This window comes from Phalangium opilio, unplaced genomic scaffold (assembly GCF_054372755.1).
Source record: "Phalangium opilio isolate 3A_F unplaced genomic scaffold, DU_Popi_V2 ptg000209l_1, whole genome shotgun sequence".
Taxonomy (NCBI): domain Eukaryota; kingdom Metazoa; phylum Arthropoda; class Arachnida; order Opiliones; family Phalangiidae; genus Phalangium; species Phalangium opilio.
The window spans coordinates 863,669-883,687 of record NW_028324217.1 but is presented as its reverse complement, the minus strand read 5'-3'; the positions used below and the strand labels follow the sequence as shown (position 1 = coordinate 883,687).

Genomic DNA, 20,019 nt, shown 5'->3' with positions numbered 1-20,019 from the left:
GGTGGGGGAGGTTTCTCACGTTGTTTTTCCTACGATTTCTGTACTTAAAAAAAACCCGAGCTGTTTTTTTTTTCTTTGTCAAACGTCCTTTTGATATTTCAGTCCCCCCTCTTGTGCTCAATACCTTTGACCCCAATATTGTTAGGCGCCAGGGGGAGGTCAGGGGAAATTTTTTTTTAAGTTTTAACTTAGTACCAGCCCTTTCTCCATACGGGTTTCATTTCTCAGCCGACCTCCACGAAGTGTAGGTAAATTTTATTCCAGACCAGTTTACTTTTAGTTAGAGTTTGACTCCCACAGTATTGCAACGGCCCACTGAGCTCTTTGTTATCAGTTTTTAAAACTATTAAGGAATGCGAATGACATTCACCCGTTGATTTTACTACAAATTTTAGAATTTCATTGTTGTTTTGGTCAACGTGGGGAAGATTGACCAGAGTTTAAACCGAAGTGGACTTGCGTGGACAAAGAAAATAACCTTTTGTTCAGCCAAGGCTTAACGTCGAAAACTTGTTGAAGTTGTTGATCACCTTCACGGAAATTAAAAATTTTACAATATGCCACCAGGAAAGCGTAAAGGTATGATGTTCAACATTTATTTAAGTTAAATTGAATGTCGTTAATTAGTTTAAGTTACATTAGGACGTGGACGCGGTAGAGCTGAAGAACCAGAGGCTACAACTCAACCTGGTCGTCATGTTCCTCAGCAAGCACCCCCAACTGCCCAGGCTTTTCCAGCCCTAACTCAACCTCAGGCCCAAATTCCCGCCCAATTCGCGCCTCCACCGCAACAGGTTGTCCAACAAGTACAAGTTGCTCCCACTCAAGCTGGAGCGGCTGTTAGACCACCCCTAGCTGCCTGGCAGCTTCCAAAGCCTCAAGAAGTTCCTCAAGTAGTGCAGCCAAAGAAAGTCCAGGAACCAAAGGTTCAGGATGTCACCAAGGAACTGGCCAAGTTCAAAATTGCCAAGGCTCCAATCACTTGCAAAATGCCTCCGCGTCCCGGCTTTGGAACTCAAGGTCGACCCATCAAGTTGATTGCAAATCACTTTCAAGTTGATATTCCTGGAGGAAGTGTTTTTCACTATGATGTTGAAATTGAAGCCTTGAAAACGTTGAAAGAGGGTGAAGAAGCTGATCCAAATGAACATCTGAAAAGAGCAACTCCCCAACAGGTATAAATCTAATGATTCCAGTTTGAAATTTCAGGGAAAAACGTGGCGTACTCGGGGGGGGGAATATATGGGGGAAAACGCGGCATACTCTGTTGAATATATGGGGGGAAAACGCGGCATACTCTGTTGAATATATGGGGGAAAACGTGGCATACTCTGGGGAATATATGGGGGGAGAAACGTGGCATACTCTGGGGAATATATGGGGGGAGAAACGTGGCATACTCTGGGGAATATATGGGGGGAGAAACGCGGCATACTCTGGGGAATATATGGGGGGAAACCGCGGCATACTCTGGGGAATATATGGGGGGGAAACGTGGCATACTCTGGGGAATATATGGGGGGGGGAAACGTGGCATACTCTGGGGAATATATGGGGGGGGGGAAACGTGGCATACTCTGGGGAATATATGGGGGGGGGAAACGTGGCATACTCTGGGGAATATATGGGGGGGGGAAACGTGGCATACTCTGGGGAATATATGGGGGGGGGAAACGTGGCATACTCTGGGGAATATATGGGGGGGGAACGTGGCATACTCTGGGGAATATATGGGGGGGGAAACGTGGCATACTCTGGGGAATATATGGGGGGAGAAACGCGGCATACTCTGGGGAATATATGGGGGGAGAAACGCGGCATACTCTGGGGAATATATGGGGGGAGAAACGCGGCATACTCTGGGGAATATATGGGGGGAGAAACGCGGCATACTCTGGGGAATATATGGGGGGAGAAACGCGGCATACTCTGGGGAATATATGGGGGGAGAAACGCGGCATACTCTGGGGAATATATGGGGGGAGAAACGCGGCATACTCCGGGGAATGTATGGGGGAAAAACGTGGCATAGTCGGGGGAATGTATGGGGGAAAAAACGTGGCAAAATCAAATTGGTTTTCCAAAAACCCTGGAAAAATTTAATGACCATGGGTTACAATTTCAGGTTTCAGGGAAACGAATCAGTGCTGGCATTTCTCGAATGGTCATCAACCAATTGAGAAACTCTTACCAGCAGTTTTCCCCATACTTGTTAGCCTATGACGGCAACAAGAATCTGTACACGAGAAGACCATTACCATTTGACACCCAAAAAACGTTCATCGTCATTTTTCGAGAAGAAGGACGCGACCGAGACAGTCGTTTCAAAGTCAGCATTCAACCCGTTACAAAAGATGGTACTTCGTGGTGCGAAATCAACATGGAACCTTTGAGGGCCCTTTTCAAGGGACAAGTATCGGACGTCTCCCATGAAGCCATTCAAGCCCTGGATGTCATTCTAAGAAGTGGCCCCGCCATGAAGATGTTTCCTTTACGCAGTTCGCTCTTCAATATTCCTAGGTTGGTTGTTTGGCCTTCTTAACTCAAGAACAACAGTCTCCAAGAACAACAAACAATCCGTACTAATGTTTGTTCGTTTACTTAAAACTATTTTCAGAAACCCACGTGATAAGAAGGTTTTGTCGAGCGGTCATGAAATTTGGTTTGGTTATTACCAAAGTTTGCGTCCTGGTCAATGGAAACCGATGTTGAACATTGACAAATCCAGTACGGTCTTCTTTCCAAATGGACCGATCATCGACTTCATCTGCGCCCTTCTTAACATTGGCGCCGACGACATTGTTCATTTGAACTCCAATCAAATCAAAATGTTGAACAAGGAGTTCAGAAACCTTCAGATTCAGACTAATCACATGCCAACTTACAAACGAAAGTATCGCGTCTTCAAGGTAAGAGTTAGACCCGCTCCCAAAATAAAAAGGCCTAGGGTTAGGCTTAAATAGAAACGCAACTTTCATTGTCAGGTTACCGATGAGCGAGCTTCGAAAATCAAGTTCCCTGAAGAAAAGAACGGAGTGAAGAGAATGATCACGGTGGAACAGTACTTCCGCGAAAATTACAAGCCCCTCAGATACCCAAATTTCCCCTGTTTGCAAGTTGGATCCGAGACCAAGAAAGTCTTCCTTCCAATTGAAGTTTGCGAACTGACAACCGGACAACACTACAAGAAGAAGTTGCAACCCACGCAGACTGCCGAGATGATCCGATTCACCGCTACACCGCCCGAGGATCGTTTCCATGTAAGAGAACCCTTAAAAAATGACCATCCTGACGTCAAGGATGATGCGTAATCTGAGGGGACACGCTCCGGTGTGACGCTAGGAATACTGGGAAAAATGGCGGGCGGGCTTCATGATCCGTCTGACGTTGACCGTCCACCATTTTTAGCGTCACATTGGACCTTATTTGGCGTGCTTACCGATGTCCCTCTGATCCTCCCATCATACTTGACCTCGAGTTGACGTACCACTTTCTCTTTCTCTTTCTGTAACAGCACATCCAACAATGCGTCAAAGAAATGCACCAATACGGACGCGAATACATGAACGAATTCGGGATTAAAGTGGCCACGGAACCTTTGCGTTTGGAAGGACGCGTCCTTCAAGCCCCAAGGATTGTCTACAAGCAAAACGCTCAAATCATGCCCAGGGACGGTGTATGGGACTTGAAGAATAACCAGTTCTACGCCGTAATGTCCTTTTGTTTTCTCAATGTCCATGTCCCGTTTTGTTTCTAACGGAGGATATGTTTTTATTTGTGTTTATAGGGTTGCAGGGTGAATAAATGGGTCATCTTGTCCTTGGCTGGGGATCGTTTTTGCCGTATGGATTTGGTTCAAAAGTTTGCCAGCATGTTGTGCCAATTTGGAGAACAAACTGGAGTGGTGATGGAGAAGGTTTCCGCCATTTTGAATAAAGGTCAAGAAGCTAGTCGCGGTGTCCCCATTGAGAAGATGCTCTTGGAAATCATGAATAAGGTAAAGTTAAAGGCGTTCACCCCTTTCCTGTCCTTTTTGACCAACCAACATCTCTTCACTCACTCTTAAGATGCCGGACATCAACTTGATCGTGGTTGTACTTGGACGAAACAGCAACTATGGAGAGATTAAACAAGTTGCCGAAACTAAACTGGGTCTCATGACGCAATGCATTAAAGACGAGAGTATCGTCAAGAAATGCAATCCGCAATTGATCGTGAACTTGTTGCAAAAGATTAACGCCAAAATGGGAGGAACTAATAATTCCTTGCTTCCGGCTGAGAAACCGAGTATTTTCCAACGTCCCGTCATTATTATCGGAGCTGACGTCAGTCATCCTTCTCCGGGAGATCGAGTTAAACCTTCAATCGCCGCTGCTGTCGGAAGCATCGATTCGATCCCCAGCAAGTACTCGTCCATCGTAAAGCTTCAAAAGAACAAGGACGAACTTCAATCGCGCGTCGAAGTCATTCAAGACCTTAAGAGCATGGTCGTTGAATTATTGAAAGGTAAAGAGTTAGCGCGCCGATTTCAAGTCATCCTTGACTTAATCCTAAATCCTAAACACTTCCGGAATTCTTTTAGCCTTTTACAGGAACACCAAAGTAAAACCGGAAAAGATTGTCTTCTACCGCGATGGCGTCAGTGAGGGACAGTTCCCCGATGTACAGGAGACCGAAGTTAGACAAATTCGAGAAGCTTGTCGCACTTTGCAGGCCGATTACGAACCAGGAATAACATTTGTGGTGGTTGGCAAACGACATCACACGCGTTTTATGCCCCAAGATAGTCGGGATGGTGTCGGGAGACATAAGAACATTCCTCCGGGAACCATGGTTGATACCCAAGTATCTTCACCCGTCGATTTCGACTTCTTCTTGTGTAGTCACGCTGGAATTCAAGGAACAAGTCGCCCAGCCCATTACACCGTTATTTGGGATGATAATAACTTTACGGCCGATGATATCCAGAAACTGAGTTATTATCTGTGTCACACGTTCGTTCGGTAACGTTAAAAAAATAGCCCCCGTACTTCTTAGACCCAATAATAACTTAATGACTGTCATTCTTTTTCATTTTCAGTTGCACTCGGTCAATTTCTATTCCAGCTCCAGTACAATACGCCCACTTGGCGGCTTTTAGGGCCAAGTACTACTTGCAGACTGTTTGCGACGCCAATTCCTCCAGCAGCGAGGATACGTACGCCGGAGGTGATGATTTTCAACTTCCCCCTAATGTCTCCGAGGCTATTAGCGTCAAGGCCAATATTCTCCCCAAGATGTACTTCGTTTAAACGATTCAGGCCCACTTTTTTTATTCAAAGTTTTTTTGATTCTTAATATTCTTTTGTTTTAAAACGACGCGCCCAGACGCGGTGCGGTTTCGTAGCCGTTACCAAATTAATTTGTCTTTTACAAAAACTACTTTTTTTATTATTAATTATTATTCTTCTTCAAAATTGAACGAAACTTCTTCTTCAAAATTGAACGAAACTTGTCGAATTAAATTTAAACCAAGCTGGGGATTTTTTTCAAGTCATAATAACGAGTTCCATGTATCTTTTTTTCTTAAGTGTATAAATTGATTTGTGTTTACAAATGTAACATTTTTACTTTACTGTAAAATGTTGCAGTAACTGTAAATGATGTATTTTCATTTAAATAAACTATTGCTTAATAATAAGCAAAGAAATTTTCTTGTAGTGTTGATTTTATTGGCGTTATCGAGGGGTTCATTTTATTGGCGGTATCGCCGGGTTCATTTGATTGCCTGTTTGGGGGGGTTCATTTCATTGCCGGTTTGGGGGGGTTCGTTTGATTGCCGGTTTGGGGGGGGGTTCATTTCATGGGCGGTTTGGGGGGGTTCATTTCATTGCCGGTTTGGGGGAATTCATTTGATTGCCGGTTTGGGGGGGTTCATTTGATTGGCGGTTTGGGGGGGTTCATTTGATTGGCGGTTTGGGGGGGTTCATTTGATTGCCGGTTTGGGGGAATTCATTTGATTGCCGGTTTGGGGGGGTTCATTTGATTGGCGGTTTGGGGGGGTTCATTTGATTGGCGGTTTGGGGGGGTTCATTTGATTGGCGGTTTGGGGGGGTTCATTTGATTGGCGGTTTGGGGGGGTTCATTTCATTGCCGGTTTGGGGGGTTCATTTCATTGCCGGTTTGGGGGGTTCATTTCATTGCCGGTTTGGGGGGTTCATTTCATTGGCGGTATCGAGGGGTTCATTTCATTGGCGGTATCGCCGGGTCCATTTCATTGGCGGTATCACCGGGTTCATTTCATTGGCGGTATCGCCGGGTCCATTTCATTCTTGTTCTTACGGTGGTCATTTGTCCCCGACTTACCGAGCTGTCCGTAGAATTTTCTTCAGAGCTGAAACCCTTAATTAAAATTGCAGTTATTTAATCAAGAACAATTCGTTTTTAACCAATTAAATCTTTAATTAAAAATGACTAGAGCGTTTGTTTTTCTTTTTCCCTTCCTTTAAATTACTTCAAGGATGGGAGGATACAAATTCAAAAACACCGCGTTGTCAAAAATTCACCCCGATAATAAATTTATAGGCACGAGTTGTTCGTCCGTGGTTTCATTTGGATTGGTTACTTCTTTGGCTTCTTCAGCTTGTAGAAGTTCATCATCATCTAAATCGTCATCAGGTTCGTCCTAATTAATTAAAGTAATTAGTATTAAAGCCCCGTATCCCCGTTGGAAACTGTTTCGAAACCTGATAAGGACTGATTTGGCTTTCTTCAGCGTAACGGAAAGTACTTTTCGATAGATCGACTTCGATGGGGAAAATGTTAGTTTCTTTCATAACCCCGTGACAATCGTTATGATATCGTGAAAGTGCCGATATCAGTCGTTGAAGTTGGAAGACAATGTCTTGAACTGCGTCACGCATTTTTAATTAGGGGTTTTAATTAGGCCTAAGCAAAATTTTCAAAAAACATCTAACCATGTTTTTGATCAAGTAACTCTAATTTAACCAAAACATCCGAACGTAGTTTCGCGAATTTAGCCCTGGCTTCTTGTCGGCAACGAAGGATTAGTCTAAGAAGTGTTAGTTAGAAAGTGTGTTAGTTAGGAAAGATTTAGAAGGAAATTAATTTGGTTAGTAAAGAGATAGAGAACCTGTATTCGTAATTGCCAGTTTCGACGCGATATAATGGTTCCTGCAACGCTTGGTAAGTATATTCTTCATCGTCCATTTCACGGACTTTTAAACAGTAAGACTGAAAGGCGATTGGTTAGAACGTAAGTTAGTAGGGTCAGAAGAATAATAGGTTGATAAAAACTAAACTAAAATTAAATTAAATTAAATGAAACGTAGCTTACTAAATATTCAAATTTAACGTCGGCGTATTTTTGAATCGTTAATTTTGTATCGGGTACCGCTTTGTTTAGATAAGTGCTTAAATCATTCAACATCTGAGAGGTTAATGAATTAAAATAATTAATTAAGACTATTGCGTTAACTAATTAATAATATAATTAGTCATACGGGTCGAACGGTTTTCAACATTTTAATTCCGTATTTTTCCATTGATCTATGAGCTTCCCCAAAATGGGTAAATGCTTCGCTCGCGTGTGCCGTTGGTTCCCTGACTCCGATTGAGGCGAATACGTCGCCAAATGCTTTGAAGTTTTATCAATTAATCCGTGGTAATTAATCTAATGATTCTTTAGTAATTAAACGTGTACCTTTATGAACTTTACACATATCAAAGAACGCTTTCAACATGAGTTTGGCGTGATCCATAAGACCTTTATACATTAATTCATTACGTTCCAATTCCTCAAGTTTTTTAACCAAATTATCTACCCAATTAATTATATAATTATGATTTTCGTTTTAAGGGGAAGTTAATTATAATTATAATTAAAATTAGTACCATTGCAAAGAATGGCTCGACTTAGACCCAGCGCATCGGCGGTAGTCGCGCTCATAGATTCTACGATCCTATGCTTAACCTTTTTCAGAACTATATAAAATTTAATGTTGTATAAATTTCTAATTGGGCGAGAAATTCAAAAACTACGTTTTTAACTTTAAACGAACCAATATCTAAGGATTTTCCTTGTTTAGGATCGGCGTGAAGTTTGTTATAGTTAATTATAACTTCACCCTAAGTATCGGGTTAATGTGGATTAGTTTTTGGTTGTCCGTTTAAACGGTTTGTACCGAGGGGTCGGACATTCGCGATATCGCCAAAAATTTCGAGGTTTCTTCTTTGATTTCGCGATTTTACCAAAGATTTCCTGATTTCTTATTTGATTTCGCGATTTTGCCCAATATTTCCTGATTTCTTATTTGATTTCGCGATTTTTCCAAATATTTCCTGATTTCTTATTTGATTTCGCGATTTTTCCAAATATATCCTGATTTCTTATTTGATTTCGCGATTTTTCCAAATATTTCCTGATTTCTTATTTGATTTCGCGATTTTTCCAAATATTTCCTGATTTCTTATTTGATTTCGCGATTTTTCCAAATATTTCCTGATTTCTTATTTGATTTCGCGATTTTGCCAAAGATTTCGGAATTTCATCAAAGATTTCGCGACTCTCGCGAGAAGCGTACGGGATTTCGCGTAAACGTCGGACCCCTCGGTTTGTACAGTTTTGCACGCTAACCTTAACGGCCTGTATCATTTTGGCAACTTCGACTTTAGTTTTCCCCTTGACCGTTTGACCACTAACCCCGACAATCTCGTCCCCCGATTGCAACGTCCCTTCAGCCGCGGCTGGAGTATTGTCAAATACTTGGACAACGTACAAGCAAGGACAATGAGGGGCTCCACCCCCTATTGATATCCCAATCAAGTTTTTCTCATCTTTCTTAAGAGTAACGCTTCCCGAAGTGATTGTCATGCCCCTAATTGCAATTAAATTTAATCTTTTAAGTTTCAAGGAGAATGATTAACTATACAGTTTATTCGAGCCTCTCGATCCTAAACTAAAATGGCCTAAAAATTAAAGCAAAATAGCTCAATAAACTTAAAAAATGTTTGTTGTAAATCAAAAGTGAGCTTTCAGAATTAGGACAGCCACTTTTTAGTTCTTTAATTCGTTCATTAACATTAACGTGTCGTGAAATTAATTATAAATTAAAATCTACTTAATTCTACACGTAACAACTACTAGGCTACATTATTCAGGCAATAATTTAATTGAGAAAAATTTAATTAACGTATTTAATTTAAGTGCATTTTAAAATAATATAAAAATAAATTAATTAACATTTAAGTAGGCAAATTATAAATAACTGTGCAACTATTAAGCAAAATGAAGATAATTCCGATTTTTGTTAATTGATATTAATTAAATTAAATTAAATTAATTATAAGCCTAAACTACATGTAATAAAAATAATAAATAAAAAAAGCAAATTGGTTTCACCTCAATAGATTTGAATTAAATTAAGTTGAATTAACGTAACTTTTCAAATCTAATGAGGTTAATTTTTTTTTTTCTCTTTTTACACATTTACGTGACAAATAGAGTTTGAAATTAATTAATTTAAAAATTAATTGTCGCGTAAATATTTAATTCTCAGTGGTATAGCCACAATGAGCCTGTTTGTGTTAACTACCGTTAACGAACTTGAACGGCAAAGTCACTATACCAATGTTAATATTGTGAACACAAAACGACACATACATGCGATCCTCTCCAAAGTAGAACTGAAAAGCATTCCTCTGATCGGGATCATTCCACGCCAGCAAGTTGTAAGAATATTTCGACTCATTAAACATGATTGATAATTTGATATTAACCCCGTTAACGATTTATTTAAAATAGACTATTTTATTTTATTGGGAAACGAATCAAGCTCACATTTCACTCACAACCTTGAAACAAAAGAATAGAATCGTTAAGCCTACTAATTAAACCATTATCTGTTCGTAACCAAGCGCTTAATTATATTAATTAATTAATTAATTTAAATATACAAAACCCAAACGGGGCCAAAGCCCCCAAACCCCGAAGTAGTTGACTTCCCTGCAGAAATTTGACCAAGGCTTAAGAAGGAATATAATTAAAAATCAACTTACATCTTATCTTCCTCCATATAAAATCCATCATCGTCTTCGAGTAAATCGACCATTATTTATTAGCAATTAATAATAATCACTTTAATATAATATTTGGGATTAATTAGTGAAAAATGATTAAGAAAATTTCCCTCAAAAATACAGCGGAGCGGAATAGTAGTAGACACGGTTACAAACAACATGTCCCTTAACAAGTCGTGAACCGTGAACGATACAAGGGACACTACAGTAGTACAGTTAAAGAAATGCGTAATTAAAGTTACGTACAAAAATTAAATTAAGTGCAAAATTAATTAAAGCGAAACTCAACTAACTAACTAATAACAATAATAAGTTATTGTGGAGAGCGGTGGAAAGTTACGGAGTGGTTAATTGTTTGTACAGGATTTTCTTAGCTTGGTCTGTCTGTCATTATAAGACGGTACCCATGGTGGTCAAAATAAGTTCGTGGCTTTCCTGCACCGCCAAGATGGCTGCCACTTCGATTGGTGATTGGTCAAAGCTCAAAATAAGTTTTCCGCACCGCCAAGATGGCCGCCACCTATATCATAAGGAAGCGGCCATCTTGGATACCCGTTTATCCGTATAGACCCACTACTGAATACCGATTTCTGTTGGTATTCCTAAGCGTTTCTTTGTAGGTTATAATAAGTACGAAATAAATACAAAAATTAAAAATATGCCATACATTAATATTTATTTATTTATTTATTTATTTCATTCATTACAAAAATACCAATAAAAATATTTGGTAACTGGTTATTTAATATTTAATATTTATTTTTTAACTCAAGTAGTATTTTTTTTTTGTTAAAAGTATATCTCTATGCTAGAAAGTATTAATTTTTTTTTTTTTTTTTTACAGTTTAAAATCAGAACATACGTTAATAATTAATATTACTCTAAATAAATATAGAAATTAACTAATTTAGATCTTTTAAGTACAAATTAATTAATGAAAATGGAACATTTTAAATTTTAACTTTTGACGTTACTCGTGCAGTAACTGATAATAAAACTAAACTTTTAACGTTACATGCAGTAACTGATAATAAAACTTTATAATAGTAATAAAGTTGTACAAAAAAAGAACGCAAAACTGACTGAGACATAAAACGAGAGAAATTAAATACTATAATTAAGTATTTAAGTATTTAAATGTAATACATGGAATCCGCCAACTTCTCTTCAATGGTAACAGCATCCGCGATATTATCAACAGCAACCATGGTACCGTATTTTTGTCTACCATTTGCAGAACTAGCGCTGGAACTGTCCAACACCTTAAATTAATCAAGATTAAAAGAAATTAAATTAATTTAAAACCCTGGCGCTTTTTCCGCTGTAATTGTCAAGTAATTAAATATAATTAAAAACTATTCCCCAGATGATAATTAATTAATTAATTAATTACCTTCTTAATATGAGCCCTGGCTCTAAAGGCGGCCAAATGAGCGTACTGAACCGGAGCCGGCAAAGAAATACTTCTGGTACAACGAGAATACGTGTGGCAAAGATAGTAGGACAATACTTGGATCTCATCGGCGCTTAGATTACTTTCATCCCAAAGTGTCGTGTAATGAGTTGGTTTACTGGTCCCTAAAGAACGAAAGTTCGTTAAACTTGACCCCAACCCGACATTAAGTTTAAACGTCTCACTCACCTTGTAAACCATAATGACTGCACAGGTAAAAGTCAAAATCAAGAGGACTGGTTATCCCTCTGTCCACTGTCGTCCCCGGAGGAACGTTTCCGGCTTTTCCCATCCCATCCCGATCATTCTTGGGACAAAATCGCGTGCTGTGTCTTTTTTGAACTACGATAAAAGTGATGCTGGGTTTGTAATCGGCCTCCAGTTCTTGACAGGCGTGTTTAATTTGGTTAATCTCGTAAGAACAAACGTCCGAGAACTGTCCCTCGGACACACCATCGCGATAAAAGATAATTCTACCCGGTTTCTTGTTAATTCGCTTATAAAAGCACATCAAGAGACTTTTAACCTGCGACACACGAACAATTAAAACACGAGTTTAATTAATTAATTAATTAATTAATTAAACCCCCGTAATCAAATTAAATTAAATTAATAATTAATTACCATGTCTTTTAGTTCGAGGATTATTTCGACGCGAGCTTGATAACCAGCGAGATTCTTTTGTACTTTTATTCTGGCGGCGTATCTGGTCAAGTGGCGGTCCATGCTGCCCACAACGGCGGCGATGGAGGGGTCGTCCTTATCAGGGGCGGGATGGGTGACGTCAGCGCCCATGATGATGACGGGAGAGTCCATCAACTTTGGTTTTTCATTTAGGGCTCCTCTGGGACCCGTAATCGTGTTGTTAATCCCGCCCATTTTAGCGTTAATTTTCTGGCAAATGTTGCCGATTAATTGCGGACTACATCTTTTGATGTTTACGTCCTTGACGCATTGCGTCACGATTCCCAGTTGGGTATCGCAGGCTTGTTTCACTTCTTCGTACGTCGCGGGAGCTGAAATTAATTAGTGAATAATAAGCTCCCGAAATTAATCCGTAAAGGCTCCCGAAATTAATCCGTAAAGGCTCCCGAAATTAATCCGTAAAGGCTCCCGAAATTAATCCGTAAAGGCTCCCGAAATTAATCCGTAAAGGCTCCCGAAATTAATCCGTAAAGGCTTAATTAATCCGTAAAGGCTCCCGGAATTAATCCGTAAAGGCTCCCGGAATTAATCCGTAAAGGCTCCCGGAATTAATCAGTAAAGGCTCCCGAAATTAATCCGTAAAGGCTCCCGAAATTAATCCGTAAAGGCTCCCGAAATTAATCCGTAAAGGCTCCCGAAATTAATCCGTAAAGGCTCCCGAAATTAATCCGTAAAGGCTCCCGAAATTAATCCGTAAAGGCTCCCGAAATTAATACGTAAAGGCTCCCGAAATTAATCCGTAAAGGCTCCCGAAATTAATCCGTAAAGGCTCCCGAAATTAATCCGTAAAGGCTCCCGAAATTAATTGATTAATAAGCTCCCGAAATTAATCCGTAAAGGCTCCCGAAATTAATCCGTAAAGGCTCCCGAAATTAATCCGTAAAGGCTCCCGAAATTAATTGATTAATAAGCTCCCGAAGTCAATCCGTAAAGGCTCCCACAATTAATCCGTAAAGGCTCCCGAAATTAATTGATTAATAAGCTCCCGAAATTAATCCGTAAAGGCTCCCAGAATGAATTGATTAATAAGCTCCCGAAATTGATTAATTATTAATTTGAAAACGTACTTCTCTGTTTTTTGTCGGAATTAAGAATGATAACGACGAGTTTAATATCGGGAAACTTGTCCTTCATTCGTTTCAAAATTTGCAGAATGTCCATTCTGGTTTCGGTCAGATCTTCATTGTACTTGCACTCTCCAAACTTCATTCCGCACTCCCTCCCGATGTTAATCAACATATCTTGGAACTTGAGACGCGCCGGTTTCGGACAAAAGCCAAAGTTAATGATGGCGAAAGCCTCAATGACGGCTCCTTGGAAAAACTGGTGGTTTTGCATGGTCCATTGACCCTGACTGGGCATAAACGTGTCTTGAGGATTGTACACTATTTGGGGAGGGTTTAAAACGCGCGCTTCCGCCACCATCGGGTTAGTCGACATTTCAATGCCAAATTCTTGCAAATAAGGTTGAGATCTTCGTTTAGAATCTTCCACATTTTGTTTTATCTCCTTAAATCTTTGTTTCGGTGTCCTGCAAATTAAATAGGTCGACCAATATAGGCCAAATTAGGCAGAATTCTTGTCGAAGGTCGCTAGGGATTACACAATATTTGGCGAACCGACTTCCCCAGGTTTTCTTCCCCATATTTTTCCCCCCGTTTTCGCACGTTTTTCCTATAATTTTCGACGCGTTTTCGCACGTTTTTCCCCATACATTTCCCCACGTTTTTCCCCATACATTTCCCCACGTTTTCGCACGTTTTTCCCCATACATTTCCCCACGTTTTCGCACGTTTTTCCCCATACATTTCCCAGCGTTTTCGCACGTTTTTCCCCATACATTTCCCCACGTTTTCGCACGTTTTTCCCCATACATTTCCCAGCGTTTTCGCACGTTTTTCCCATACATTTCACCGTGTTTTCGCACGTTTTTCCCCATACATTTCCCAGCGTTTTCGCACGTTTTTCCCATACATTTCACCGTGTTTTCGCACGTTTTTCCCCATACATTTCACCGTGTTTTCGCACGTTTTTCCCATACATTTCACCGTGTTTTCGCACGTTTTTCCCATACATTTCACCGTGTTTTCGCACGTTTTTCCCATACATTTCCCCACGTTTTCGCACGTTTTTCCCATACATTTCCCCACGTTTTCGCACGTTTTTCCCATACATTTCCCCACGTTTTCGCACGTTTTTCCCATACATTTCCCCACGTTTTCGCACGTTTTTCCCATACATTTCCCCACGTTTTCGCACGTTTTTCCCTTATATTTCCCAGCGTTTTCGCACGTTTTTCCCTTATATTTCCCAGCGTTTTCGCACGTTTTTCCCTTATATTTCCCAGCGTTTTCGCACGTTTTTCCCATACATTTCCCCACGTTTTTCCCATACATTTCCCCACGTTTTCGCACGTTTTTCCCTTATATTTCCCAGCGTTTTCGCACGTTTTTCCCTTATATTTCCCCACGTTTTCGCACGTTTTCCCCACAAATTTCCCCGCGTTTTCGCACGTTTTTTCCCACAAATTTTCCCTGAGGAGTTTTCGCGGGTTTGTATGAACCCAGCTGGATGGAAGAACCTTGATACGAACCTTAACGTTTCCCTAATCATCTTAGCAGTCATGGTTTCGCTAAGTTTCTTCCTGCAATGTTGATCGGGTAAAATCTGGCAACATTCAATGGGAATAAAGATATTCTTTTCTTTCGGTTGCATTTGCAACAAGGGCAAATTCGGGTAACGGAGATCGATTCTGTATCTTTGTTTAAAGTAGGTTTTGATGGAAACTTCGATATCTTTCTTTCCGGGTTGGGAATAAGGAAAGGTCATTTGATTGGCGTCCTTCCTGGTGGCGCCCACGACCCGGAACTTCCTCTGATAGGCGTCATTGTGCGTCACCTTCACTTTCAAACCCTTAATTTCGTCATTAAACTTCTTCAGATCAAAATCTCTTAAACTTTGTTCGAAGGAACGAATTCCGGTCACTTTTTTGAGAAACTCTAGAGCGGGTCCCGCTTCGTAGAACGTCGTGGCCGTCAAATCAATGTTGATCTGTAACAGATTAAAGACAACGGATTAAAGACATTCAAGGACTTTAAAGGGTGAGGAGATACTTACAATAGGCGACCATTCGCAAGGTCTGACACTTTGGCAATAACCAAACCAGATCTCTCTTCCTTCGCAACTCGGGGGGACATCGTCAACGTGTGGTTTCCTAAAGAAGGATTTCCCTACAGGCGTATAGACCAAGGAAGGTCCGTATTTGAACACCAAATCGATGGCTTTAATGGCCTCCTTAGGAAGCTCCCCTTCCTTTTTATCAACGTATCTATGAAAGGCGTCAAGGTCAATTTCTCCGTCTTTTCCGCCTTTCCTCATAATCGAGGGTTTGATGGTGACGAGATAAACTTCTTCCTGTTCTTCGTCTTCTATGGTCACCCTAAACTCCTGGGGTTTATTAATCCCCAATGATCTTCTGGTAATTACTATTTTGTTGCCGTCATAAACTGGCAAATGTGACTTGAAGATTTTATAATCTTTCATGATTTTGTCAAAGATTTTTCGAGTTTTTTTTACCAAAAAACGATTTGGTGGTTTGAACCTAAAGAAGAAGTTGTAATTAATTAGTTGACGCGTTTATTTCAATTAATTACGAGTTGTTAATTACTTCGCGTCAACTTCAATTCTTTCTATATCGACGTCGTATTGATGGACAAAACCATGTGGTAAGTTTAGTTTGAAGTAATTTGTCAGGACTTCAATTTTTTTGTAGCCCAAGGTCCCGTATCCCGGACGTTTGGCGCGATTGCCGTTAATCTGGATGTCCGATGGAGACATTTTAGCAAGGGCTAGCTTTTGGGGTGAGGTTGGGGTTGGGGTTGGGGTTGGGGTAGCCTGCGCTTTGGGCTTTACTGGGACCACGGCGTCTGTAATTAAAATATTTTAATTAAGATTGAAGGAAATGATTAAAAAAACTCTGGATTATTAAATTAAACTTACTGGAAACTTGATTTGTCACATTCTGTTGTTGTTTTGGTTGAGGGAGATTTTCCCTTAGTTCTTTTAGAGCAGGAAACCCAGGTGGTCCACGGTTATGTGGTTGTCCATTCTGTGATTGTATGCCATTGGGTCCTTGTCCATTTACTGGTGGATACCCATTGTCTCCCTGGCCATTTATTGGTGGATATCCATTGGGTCCTTGTCCATTTACTGGTGGATACCCATTGGACCTCTGTCCATGCTGTGATTGGTTGCCATTGGCACCTTGTCCATTAAGGGATGGATATCCATTGTCTCCTTGTCCATTCAATGGTGGAAATCCATTGGCTCCCTGGCCATTCAATGGTGGATATCCATTGGGTCCCTGTCCATTTAAAGGCGGAAACCCATTGGATCCCTGGCCATTCAATGGTGGAAACCCATTGGATCCCTGTCCATTTGGTAATTGGTGACCATTTGGTTGTGGTGGATGTCCATGCTTAATTTTCTTGCTCTGTTGTGTTGGGGCATCGTTTTTCTGAACAACTTTCCCTCTTCCTCGACCTCGTCCTTTCCCGGACATTTTTAAGTGACTTAAAAAAGTCCTGATTCACTTTGTTTAGTTTTGGTTTTATCTATAATTTCCCAAGAATAAAATAACCCCAAGATAAAATTAAGTAAACAACAGTAGTTTAGGTTTGGTTTTGATTACTGTCAAGTACTAGCAATAGCAGAAAATAAAAAAAATGGACGACCACTTTACATATTAAAGTGGATCTAAAGGGGAAATAACTTGATATCATTGACCCACTTCTTATTTTTAATATTAAAGTGGCTAATAATGACCTACTAAGCCTTGGGAAATGGCGTTCAACAAGTCCAACAGATTATCCCCCCGACCCAAAATAATAAATAATAAAAATACTTACACTCTGAGAATTTATTTAAATTAATAAACACTTATTAATTAATTATTAAAGATTTAAATAACATATAAAGACGCGTAAAATCGTCCCGCACTGCAAATGGTCACTCTGTCTGTCTTGAATATCAACAACAATCTGTCCTTATCGGTCTCCAGCAGAGAGACTTAAGCCTAAACTTGCCCAGACACTTTTGCAACTTGAACTTAAACTGGAACTGACGTAATGATGACGCAATCGATGACGTTTATTGCCATGGATCACGACGGTTTTGAGCGCCTTCTATGTTTTCCGGTGTGGAGGCCATAGGGTGGAGGCCATTTTGTTTATTGTGCCGTGTGTCAGTTGTTTTGTATTTCGGGTTTAATTTCATTTAATTAATTGTGTAAATAAATCTACTAATTAAGTAATTTCAAGATGGGAATCTTAGAAAAGATAGCCGAAATTGAACGGGAAATTTCTCGAACTCAGAAAAATAAAGGTGAGTGGTTTTATTCGGTTTATTTCGTTAAGCCTTGGTCACGTTATTAAGAGGGGGGAGGGAAAAAAACGTGGTAAAAATCGAAAAATCCTTAATAATTAGAAATTTTTCTAATTATATTTGTTATTTAAAATAAATCACGACTAAATGACCATTATTTTCAGCTACTGAATATCATTTGGGGGTTTTGAAAGCCAAATTAGCTAAATACCGATCTGCACTTTTGGAACCAACAGGGAAAAAGGAAAAGGTGTGTTAATAACAATAGTTAAATTTAATTATTTTAAGTTTAACTTATTAAATTCAATGTAATAAAGGGGGAAGGTTTCGATGTTATGAAATCGGGAGATGCTAGGGTTGCCCTAATAGGTTTCCCATCTGTTGGTAAATCAACATTGTTAAACACGTTAACTGACACTCACAGTGAATCTGCTTCCTACGAATTTACAACTTTAACTTGCATACCTGGTGTTATACAGGTATAATTAAAAGGTTTTTAGGGTTAAAATGATGATTATGAAGAGGTTTTTTTATTTTTTTGGGATGATTTTAGTATAAAGGTGCCAATATTCAACTTCTTGATTTGCCCGGTATCATTGAAGGTGCTTCTCAGGGTAAAGGTAGAGGTAGACAAGTGATAGCGGTGGCTAGAACTGCCGATTTGGTTATTATCATGTTGGACGCCACCAAAGGCGAAGTTCAAAGGGGTCTCTTAGAAAAAGAATTGGAAAGTGTGGGCATTAGACTGAATAAGGAAAAACCAAACATTTATTTCAAAGTAAGATATTTTTCACTTTTAAAGGGGTTTTTAATGATTTTTAACCAAATTTAATGATTTTTAATGAAATTTTAATGTTTTTTAACCAAATGTAATATTTTTTAACCAAATGTAATGTTTTTTAACCAAATGTTATGTTTTTTAACCAAATGTAATGTTTTTTAACCAAATGTAATGTTTTTTAACCAAATGTAATGTTTTTTATTATTTTCAACCAAATTTTATGTTTTTTAACCAAATGTAATGTTTTTCAACCAAATTTTATGTTTTTTTAACCAAATTTTGTTTTTTTTAACCAAATTTTTATGTTTTTTTAACCAAATTTTGTTTTTTTTTAACCAAATTTTATGTTTTTTTAACCAAATTTTATGTTTTTTTAACCAAATTTTGTTTTTTTTAACCAAATTTTGTTTTTTTTTAACCAAATTTTATGTTTTTAACGAAATTTTTATTTTTTTTTTAACCAAATTTCATGACATTTAATCAAAATTCATGATTTTTCATCAAAATTTGTGATTTTCAACAAATTTCATGACTTTTAATCAATTTTAATGATTTTTAATGTAAAATTTAATAGGAAAAAAAGGCTGGCGGTCTCTCATTTAATTCTACCTGCAATTTAACTCGGTGCGACGAGAAATTAGTCCAAATGGTTCTACACGAATATAGTAAGGTGTAGTTTTATACAACCGATCCGCGCCAAGGCTTAACATTTTTTTTTTTTTTAATTATCCTAAGAAATATTCAACGCCGAAGTTTTATTCCGCGAAGATTCGACTCCCGATGATTTAATCGACGTAATATCTAGAAATCGCGTTTACCTTCCTTGCCTTTATGTTTACAACAAAATAGATCAAATTTCCATCGAGGAAGTCGATAGATTAGCTAAACAAGAGCACAGCGTCGTCGTCAGTTGTAACATGAAACTTAATTTGGATTATTTTCTAGAACGTTTATGGGAATACTTAAATCTTATTTGCGTTTACACAAAGAAGAGAGGACGTAAGATACTTGACCCGTCATTGTATTAATCCGCCTTACATATCTAATTCAATTCTTTATATTAGAACCCCCAGATTTTCAGGATGGATTAATTTTACGTCGAGGAGCTACAATTGAGCACGTGGTAAGCCTAGGACCTTTAGGCCTTGGTTAGCTCTCAAAGGCTTAAGGTTAAGCCTTGGTTAGCTCTCAAAGACTTAAAGTTAAGCCTTGGTTAGCTCTCAAAGGCTTAATCTTAAGCCTTGGTTATCTCTCAAAGGCTTAATCTTAAGCCTTGGTTAGCTCTCAAAGGCTTAAGGTTAAGCCTTGGTTAGCTCTCGAAGGTTAAAGTTAAGCCTTGGGCTTTTAATTTTCTTTTTTGTCTTTTAGTGCCACGTTATTCACAGGTCTATCGTTAGTGTTTTCAAATACGCCTTAGTTTGGGGAACGTCTACAAAGTACAGTCCTCAACGCGTTGGTCTTTCTCACGTCGTGCATCACGAGGATGTAGTTCAAATTGTAAAGAAATAGGCCTAATTGTAGGCCAAAACCAATAAATAAAAGAAAAAAATTGCCTGTACTATAATATAAAAGAGGAAAAAAAAATAAAAAAATCTTTATTTGTATTGTTCGTCTATTTTTT

General features: G+C 39.1%; 4 protein-coding genes across 6 annotated transcripts; 2 read left to right on the top strand and 2 right to left on the bottom strand.

Annotated features, from left to right (window-relative positions):
• LOC149618159 (protein argonaute-4-like) lies at nt 1–5,689 on the top strand. Of its 2 annotated transcripts, none has more exons than XM_089855433.1 (11): nt 1–244; nt 396–579; nt 643–1,175; nt 2,126–2,520; nt 2,618–2,909; nt 2,985–3,260; nt 3,515–3,709; nt 3,788–3,997; nt 4,068–4,506; nt 4,583–5,003; nt 5,081–5,689. In XM_089855433.1, the coding sequence occupies exons 2-11, from the start codon at nt 558–560 to the stop codon at nt 5,289–5,291; spliced, it is 2,994 nt and encodes a 997-aa protein (XP_089711559.1). In that variant the 5' UTR covers nt 1–244; nt 396–557; the 3' UTR covers nt 5,292–5,689. The 2 variants fall into 2 exon arrangements, with proteins under 2 accessions (XP_089711559.1, XP_089711560.1); XM_089855434.1 differs by having other exon boundaries at nt 1–248.
• Nucleotides 5,690–6,483: 794 nt separating this feature from the next.
• On the bottom strand, nt 6,484–10,233 carry PICK1 (protein interacting with PRKCA 1). 2 transcript variants are annotated; one of them, XM_089855754.1, is made up of 12 exons: nt 10,057–10,213; nt 9,662–9,852; nt 8,636–8,876; nt 8,061–8,127; nt 7,894–7,983; nt 7,703–7,819; nt 7,503–7,636; nt 7,337–7,429; nt 7,133–7,233; nt 6,957–7,051; nt 6,726–6,889; nt 6,484–6,664 (listed from the first exon to the last, which is right to left on the bottom strand). In XM_089855754.1, exons 2-12 carry the CDS (start codon nt 9,754–9,756, stop codon nt 6,542–6,544), a joined length of 1,320 nt encoding a protein of 439 aa, XP_089711880.1. In that variant the 5' UTR covers nt 9,757–9,852; nt 10,057–10,213; the 3' UTR covers nt 6,484–6,541. The 2 variants fall into 2 exon arrangements, with proteins under 2 accessions (XP_089711880.1, XP_089711881.1); XM_089855755.1 differs by lacking the exon at nt 9,662–9,852 and having other exon boundaries at nt 10,057–10,233.
• Nucleotides 10,234–10,734: 501 nt separating this feature from the next.
• LOC149618157 (protein argonaute-2-like) lies at nt 10,735–17,303 on the bottom strand. Its single transcript, XM_089855518.1, has 10 exons — nt 17,143–17,303; nt 16,235–16,848; nt 15,903–16,161; nt 15,353–15,836; nt 14,829–15,286; nt 13,303–13,766; nt 12,155–12,546; nt 11,720–12,056; nt 11,471–11,655; nt 10,735–11,339 (listed from the first exon to the last, which is right to left on the bottom strand). Exons 2-10 carry the CDS (start codon nt 16,794–16,796, stop codon nt 11,211–11,213), a joined length of 3,270 nt encoding a protein of 1,089 aa, XP_089711644.1. The 5' UTR covers nt 16,797–16,848; nt 17,143–17,303; the 3' UTR covers nt 10,735–11,210.
• Nucleotides 17,304–17,430: 127 nt separating this feature from the next.
• On the top strand, nt 17,431–20,002 carry LOC149618156 (developmentally-regulated GTP-binding protein 2). The gene is made up of 8 exons (XM_089855523.1): nt 17,431–17,617; nt 17,782–17,867; nt 17,935–18,096; nt 18,171–18,395; nt 18,973–19,063; nt 19,134–19,397; nt 19,463–19,521; nt 19,767–20,002. The coding sequence occupies exons 1-8, from the start codon at nt 17,554–17,556 to the stop codon at nt 19,905–19,907; spliced, it is 1,092 nt and encodes a 363-aa protein (XP_089711649.1). The 5' UTR covers nt 17,431–17,553; the 3' UTR covers nt 19,908–20,002.
• The last annotated feature ends 17 nt before the right edge of the window (nt 20,003–20,019 follow it).